The following is an 8,632-nucleotide window of genomic DNA, read 5'->3' on the forward strand; positions in this document are numbered from 1 at the left end:
CCATCCAGAATCTGTTGGATCTAAACAAGTCCGAATCAATCAATTTGACCCAACCCGATCAATTAATTTTTAAATTGACTCGATTTGGATCAACCTAACTTGGACCAAACCTAATCCGACTGATGTGAATTGAACCGAACCTGAACAAATTGGTTCACAAAATTTAAAAAAAAAAAAAACCCACTATTAAATGGCTTTCTTGCTTTGCACATTTTATAATCTGTTTGAGGCCTAAAGAGTTGTTTCGAAAAAGATTTCGAGCACTACGCACAATGGATGGGTTATGCACATTGTTTGAATAGAAAATTTTGATAAAATAATTGATGAAAAGAGAGCTTTTATGTCAAAGTTCTTAAAGAAAATATACTCTATAGTTGATTTTACTATGAACTTATATTTTTCTTGGTGTATGCATACGTATGCACAAATGTCCATAACTGCAATCTAAATAATTTAAATTAAATGACGGTGTTGTCACAATGTTCAAATGAAGGGGTACAGATTTATAAAATTAAATGCTCTCTTGAACCTTTTTGTATATTTTAAGTAAGTAATATCTCATCTTTTGGTGGTTTCTTATTTGAATGGGTTTTTATGGTAGAGGCACATTGGTCCACCCCTTCAACCATCAAACATAACAGGTTTTATTTGGAAGAACTTTTTGGATCATGGAAACATTTTTTTTATTAAGTATTGTGTAAATGTCTTGTATTCTGTTGCGCTACGCAGAGTTGCCCCATACTTGAATTTTTTTAAGGAGTACAAAAAGGGCAATAGTGTAATATTTTCTTAAGGGTTTTTTTTTTTTTTTTTTTATAAGATTTCTGTTTTGGGTAGTTTTATATGTTTTGATAACTCTCTGGTTATATAAATAGAGATCTCTAGAATTGTAAAACTTATGAGAAAATAGTAATTATTATTGTTCTGTTCCATCAACGTAGGCACATTGTCGAATCACGTAAATCCTTGTTTTTTGTGAGTTTGAGTTATCTTTGTTATTTCGTATTTTTCACATCAAGGACAACACAGTTGGGCGTATCTGTTAATGTGGATAAGCATATGTACAAGAGAGCAAGTGTTTTTTATTCAACAACCACTGGAGTCTTCCACAACACCATCATGAGTCAATATCACCATCACAACCTGGGTTGATTTCTCTGCATCTTCTTTTATTTTCTTTTCAATGATGATGATGATGATAATGATATATATCTTTGCACGTGAAGAATTTAGGAAATCTTACCCAAATGTATGTTTCTAACACATGTTTTTGTGCATCGGATCGATTGTAGAAGTGTCCATAACCAGAAGAATATATTGGTCAATACCATCATGATTATTTGGGATAGGATATACATCCTACTATCCTATCTCACTCACAAGAAGAGCACCATACCAAACTTTATAGATGGGAAGATGGAAGATCTTCTTTAAAAGCCTATAAGATTGGCTCACACTCTATCGTCGGCCGTGTCCAAACCACAAAGAATGGTGTGCTATTTGAAAGTTTGTTCCACCCCTCTATCATGCATTTTTCTTGCACTTTGGATTCCCTGAGTCCCTTTCAATAGAAGGAAGCACCATGACATTACTGGTGTCCCTAGAATTGAGGACACCAACATAATTACTTGATATAAGGTGACGTTTGAACAGATTCCCGTGCTCTTGTTTAATTCAAAGATTGCTCCCTTGACATAGACTTCAAATTAATTATATTATGAGATTAAGTCAATAGAAATTTTGATAAAATATCAATATTTATTTTATTTATTGGTGTGTACCTTTTCCTTTATTTGATCTTTTCGTATAGTCTATTTCAATTGCCTCTTTAAATATTAACTCATTGAAGGTTAGCATAGTCATAGAGTGCATAAATGGGGAAGCCAAAGTCCCTTGGAGAGAAGAAAGACTTGTAAAAACCATCAAGACTGGAGCTTCCCAATTCCAAAGCATTGAATTCTCCTTCTGCTACAGGGAATGTAATCAAACTGCTGACTTTCTAGCCTCATACCTTAACACCTTAGGTGCTAGTGCTTTGGATCCCATGAACCTTCCCTAGTGAATTGCTAATGCCTGTGGGCAAAATCTATGATAGAATGTAGCTTTGTTTCTTTTGGTTGGGGGTCTGCATAACCCCCACTTAATTTTCAAAATAATAATAATAATAATAATAATAATAAATAAAATAAAATCCTGATTGTATCGCATACCACCTTGCTCGCATCGCATTCTAAAAGGACAACATGGCTGTTTCAAAATTTTCATGTAAATTCTGCTATGGTAACCATGTGCCAATATGATTGTCACGATCTGTCTATCCTTTATATTGTGTAATTGGAAGGTCTGCCTGTCTGCCACCAGCCTACCATTTTATGCTCTCAAACCCGACTTATTAATTCAGGAGAATTCATGCTCTGATCATGTATTATGGAATCGGGAGGCCCTTTAATCATCTTACACGGTGTTTGTGTGCAACGGATATTTCGTTCTAAGTATAAGAACTTGATTTGGTATTCTGTTCAATCCATTAATAAACTACATTTGATACATTCTCTACTCCAAGATAATTATAAAACCAAACCCAGAATGCTAAAGAAGAAAGACAAATAGTGACATTGAATTTCAACAATTCATAATGTATCGTTACACATATCTGAATAATTAATCTAACAAGAGATGTTGGAAATCTATTACATAACTTAGAATCATCCAGAAAACCAAGGATACTACTGCAGCCAACAACTTCTACATGTTCTGCCAAACCACTATCAAGCCCCCTAAATATAATTACAGATTATCTTTAACTTAAAGAACGATTAATTTGTAATAGAAGACAGGTGCCCCCCTTAAATTAACAAAGTCAGAGAAGATCATCATAAGCGACGATTTCCCTTCCTTTGAAAGGCAAGTCGAATCCACTTCTGGGGCTCATTGTACTTGTACCAAGCTTATTACCTCTGCCACGTCTGCTTAGAGGTACTTCAGCCCGCAGCAACTTTGATGAGGGCTGATCTGCGTTAGAAGAAATACCAACTCCTTCCCTCCATTGAGGAAGAGGATCAGTTGCCCAAGATACCAGCACCTGAAACTCTTACAAGAAGCACAAATCAGGATAACCCATAGACACATGAACATGACAGGTCTACTAATGACTTTGTTCTATGCATTTCTTTTGATAAGGGGATGCCTGTTATTTCTGTTGAAGGATGCAATAAAGTTAAAAACAGATGACAATACAACAACTTGGGCCTCAATTTTTCGCATATTTTTGGCTACGCTTTTTGATGGTTCTTTTTGGTTTATAATTGATGAGCAGTCAATCCTAACCCTAGATAGCAACTTGAAATATGGCTTAGAGAATCATGTACAATTTCTGCTATATAAAGCCATGCATTTTGTTAATTAAAGTGTCTCTAAATCTATCTTTCTACCTCAATCCATGTCCCTTTTGGTATTCCTCACAATCTTTTGGAACCTTCAACTAGCGCATTTCCTCTAGGTGGGGCTGTTATTGGTTTTCATTGCAAATGACAAAACTCACTAAATAGACTTATCCGCTTAGTTAACTTACCTATTAGGGTTACTTTTACATCATCACGAATACGATTCATTTCTAATTTATCATTTTTCCCTCATATCTGCTACTCATTTTTTTTAATAATAAATCTGCGATCATGTTTCCTGATCATCTGACATTCATCTCCATAAAGTGTAGCCGATATCTTATAAGTCTTTTTATTTTTTTAATTTGATTGGGATGCATTGGTCACATGGCACCCTCCACTTTCACCATACAGCTCTATTTATGGAGCTGTAGTCGATCCCTCCAAACTTGTAGATAATAGAACAAAGAAAAAAATAGTCACTTTGAGGAATTTTTTTAACCATCAAATGTTACTGCTCTTTCCCCTCTCCGATAGTTCCCTTAGTATAAGTTTTTTTTTCTTTTTCTTTTTGTGGGAAATTAAGAGGGGGTTAGGCGAACCCTCAACCAGAAAGTCCCGAAGGGTTACAACCTCATATAGGAATGCCCCATCGCATCCTTTCTTACAATTTCTTATAGCTTTTTAACCATAGGTTTCAATGCAAATACATACAAAAACAATGAAAAGTTAATCAATAATGAAAATTCATGTACAGCACTTTTAGATCAAAATATACCAATTTTAAAGTATCTTACAAAATTTTGCAACAATGCATTTTTTAAAAACATGGTAAATGTGTGAATCATACATTCAAACAAGGATCCTAATTGACATGATCAGCCACTTTGGTTTCCAATTTCATAAACTGTCCACTGCCATAGCCAATTGAAGAATAAGAAGTGCCTTTTTTAAAATAATACCCTTCCTCCCAACTGGCTGACTTTTTTTTTAATATTTATATATATATGGCCAGCAGAGCAGTGTGAAGGATATTGTTTCAAAAAATATCACGTTGACTTATGTGAGTGTGTGAGTGTGTGGTGAGTGGGTGGGGGGATATCTTCTGTCTAAGGCCCACCATTTGATGGTGCACCAGGGAAATCTTCTAGATCACAAAAACCAATAAGGTTACTAGTATCATGCCATCCACATATTTTCTGGACTACCATATCTATCCTGAATGCGATAGAATAAATGGAAAGGATCAGCCAATTGGAGTGAGTTTTCCTAGGAAATCCCTTTGGTAAACCCTATCAATTGACATGCATGACACCAAATATGACATGAGCAGGAGCATGGCTCTTCCAGTGCCTCTCCACTTTTGACTTAGGAAATAATTCCTAACCAATAGAGTTTGTTCAAGATCCTCTATAGAGCTTTCCATTTGTTATCCATATAGTAAAAAAAAGCAGCTTTTAAGAAGTTTTTTCCTTATCAAATTTCTCAAAAGTTCATAAGAGTTAATTCATAACTCAGATTTCCCTAGGAATGGATCCATTACAAAGTTCTCAAGTCTTAATGAGATCTTTTCAATTATACCAATTAGTATATATATATATATATATATATTTTTTTGGAAGGTATATCAAGTAGTAATTAATTCGATCAAACCATTAAATTTATATCTATTTTTATCTGATGTTCTTATGATGCATAAAATAATTTGATTTCTATGATGGGAAAGAAGTAATATAGTCGTCATAAATTATCCATTTAACATATTTTTCTCAAAGCAACATATCACAACTGATATGTGATTCAGTTGAATGGAAAAAAAGGGATTCACGTTATCAATTGAAAAACCAAAAAGATTCATATTTCCGATCCCAATATTTTTTATAGATAAATGTTAGGAGTTACCAAGGTGAAGGTGGGTTCAAGAGTGTTTGAACCTAGGATGTGGGAACAACACTCCATACATCTTTACCAACTTAGCAAAGTTAGCACTTCGATAATGATGATGATTTAGCATTGTTCAACACCCACTCTAATCAAATCTTTGAAGTGGTCACTTTGTAAGAAAGACATCTAAAAGAAGTGCAAACTTAGCTAAGTGGTAGGACGTGTGGAGTGTTGTTCCCATGTCCTAGGTTCAAACCCCTTTGAACCCAACTTCATTTGCCAACAACTAACACCCTATACCTATCCAAAAAAAAAAAAACACACATCTAAAATTTTCATGTATCTTACATTCGGAATTCGGATCTAAAGAGGATTACGCATATGGGATTGATAAGGTCCCAATAATTTCATTTTGGGATCGTAATTTCACCAAGATTATCAAAAGTTAAGTACTAGTTTCCTTAAAATAATAATAAATTTTATTAAATCCCAAATTAATGTGGCTAACAATGGTTTGTTACTAATTTCAGGTGAAAAGGGTACATTCGGAAACCAACAAAAGGTGTAACAATTACTGTTACAACATGCGAACAAAAAAGGAAGCATCCGGTAAAATCTCGAGGATTTTGGGCGCCACGTCACCGTGCTGCGGCTAGCCAAGACCGCGTTGCGATCATTTCGAGGAATTTGTCCTCGAGATTTTTATAGAAGCTTCGGTGGTTGTAACTGATTGGGTCATTCGAATCGAATTATCCGCCAAATTACCCCGATTACCCGAATACGAACATTATAAATTTGAGGGTCGATTTCAAAGAAGGGGTCCCCTCTTGGGTCCCTCTTGGTCTCTTCTCTCCTTCTCTTCTTCCATAATTTTTGGTTTTTCTTGCTTTAAAATTCTCTGTAATTTTCCTTTGGGTGAGCTTTTGAGAGGAATGAGAACATCAAGAGTAATCCAGTAGCTCTATTGTAATTCTTTTGAGAGATCATCAAGGAAGGAATCAAGTTGCAACACTATTCTACCTTCTCTTCTCCATCTATCATCTTCTTACTTTTATTATTGTTGCAATATGATCCTTGCGATGATCGGCTAGACTCTCCTTAGAGAGGTCAAGAATGCCGGAGCAATTTCGTCCTACCAATGTTGTTTTAATTCTTTATTTCTGCTTTATATGTTAATTCTGAGAATCCTCTTAAGATAAGATTAGCAAACTTATACATTCAAATCAAGCTTAGATGATTGTTACTTAGATAAGCTCAAGAACAATCATGCTATGTGAAGAATTGAAGTCTAAGTCAGCTAATCTTGTTTAAGTTTGGGATTCTCATGAATACTCTTTAGTTACCATCAATGTTTAATTCGATTTATCTTCTGATCCACGAGCAATGACTTGCTACGTGGATTGAGTTATAATTAGAATAAATCAGCATTTTGGATGAATTGCAAAGGTTGAATTGACATCTCTAAACTCTTTTCCTTATATCTTCAATCTCTATTGTTAGTTTAATTTCATTTACAAATTAGTTGCTACTTTCTTCTCTGTTTTGTTTTTACAAATCAATTTGTTTTAAGAAAAATCTGTTTTCTAATTCTATTTTGGCCTTTTTATCCGAATGAGATTTTGAATCCAAACTGTCCCTGTGGAACGAATTCGACTTGCCCAAAGTCTTAGTTCACATCTCTATCTCTGCATTTATTTAGCAAGGTCTACAATCGATCAGGGATTTTAGGACTGCAAATTGTGAGTTCAACAATGCATATAGATGCCATGAGATTTGTCATGCCCCAAAATCCTAACATGCAAAACTACATTTCTCGACAGTTCTAAACCTACTAACAATACATGATTGACTAAAAAATCTATCCCATAAAAATTAATAATCATCAAACTTCATAAAATTTATTCCTCAAAATACATAATAAATTTTCAGGGCATTTCAAGATCAGAGTTTAGGAGAAAACCCCTCAGAGGAAACCAACCCCCCCCCCCCCCCCCTTCAAAGTGATGAGAGGATAATCTTGTTGATTGAAGATTTTAAAACCTCACAGAAAAATTGTTTCCAAGGGCGGCATTGGTGGGGATTTAGCAATCGGGGTGATGGCATATTTGGTAGTTATTGTAGTAAGATAAGTTAGTTATATTAGTTATTTGACAGTTGCTTGAATTTAAATAAGTAAAGGAGTTGTGTACTTGTAGTACGGAAGTTATAACAATCAATAAGGGAATTAGGTAGTTATTGAAGTAAGCTAGTTACTGATCGATGCATTGAACTATGCAATTGGGATTGCTTTGCTTCGATTAGATCATGTTCTTGATAACCAATCTAACATCACAACACTACCCCATATGGTGAAGAATTTAAATTTTAAAATGAACCCATTGACGAAAATTGAATATATAAACGAGCCATTGACGAAACTAACTATAATGACGACCCATTGAAGAAAACTGAAATTATAAACACCCCATTTTGAGGAAACTAAGTACAACAGTAACCCATTGAAGAAAACTAAAGTTATAAACGCCCCATTTGAGGAAACTAAGTAAAAAAAACCACTATCTTATAAAGGGGAACTACATATAGTTACTGTTGAAAGAATAAAACCCTAACAGATGCCAAATTCCTATATGGAAGATCAAGGATGATAAATGGGTAAGAAAGATTGTACCTTTTGATGGTCAACTGTGATCCCTAAGAGGGGATCTAAAGAGGCAGCGATGGCAGCCTCAGCGGAGTCCTTGGAGCGAAAAGTGATGTAGCCGACACTACGGTCGATGCGAAGGCGAGAAATGGATCCATACATCTCGAATCGAGATTTGAGCTCGAGAACAGAGCAGGCATGAGGGAAACCGGTAACCATCACCATGGCTGATCTCTGCTTTGTGGGTTTATTCGAATCTTCTTCTATGGGAGACTCTGATTTGGAGGGAAAGGGCATGGGGCGATGTCTCTTTGGGAAAGAGGAGGCATGGCGGGAGTGGTAGGGTTTCTCTCTCTTTCGATTCATGTCGAGAGACCGAGAGAGAGAGCGTTTCCAAGCGAAGAGCAGTTCGTTAGCATGAACGAACACAGCCCCTAAGATGACTGATATGGAAAGTTATTCCTAGAGATTCCCTTTAGAAACATATCCCTTGAAATAGTAATCCCTTGAAATAGTAATCCCTAGGACCATTTTCTCTTTTTTTTTAAGACTCGTGTCAAGGAGGCGCACACTTTTTAAGTGGGTATCTTTTACGGGTGCACATTGGATTGGGTAAATCCGAGATCTGAACCAATCCGAAGCCTTTTGAATTTGATTGGTTTGGATTGAGCATGACTTGATTCGGCTACAGATTAAAAAAAAAATCCAATTGATTTTGTTCGGT

The 8,632-nt window shown here is 35.4% G+C and overlaps 1 protein-coding gene across 1 annotated transcript; it reads right to left on the reverse strand.

The window, feature by feature from the left end:
- Nucleotides 1-2,587: 2,587 nt before the first annotated feature.
- LOC147399004 (homeobox leucine zipper protein) lies at nt 2,588-8,410 on the reverse strand. The gene is made up of 2 exons (XM_086448381.1): nt 7,936-8,410; nt 2,588-3,082 (listed from the first exon to the last, which is right to left on the reverse strand). Exons 1-2 carry the CDS (start codon nt 8,272-8,274, stop codon nt 2,861-2,863), a joined length of 561 nt encoding a protein of 186 aa, XP_086304507.1. The 5' UTR covers nt 8,275-8,410; the 3' UTR covers nt 2,588-2,860.
- Nucleotides 8,411-8,632: the final 222 nt, after the last annotated feature.

The sequence above is a fragment of the Akebia trifoliata genome, chromosome 7, assembly GCF_017979445.1.
Source record: "Akebia trifoliata isolate Shusen 1 chromosome 7, ASM1797944v1, whole genome shotgun sequence".
Taxonomy (NCBI): Eukaryota; Viridiplantae; Streptophyta; class Magnoliopsida; order Ranunculales; family Lardizabalaceae; genus Akebia; species Akebia trifoliata.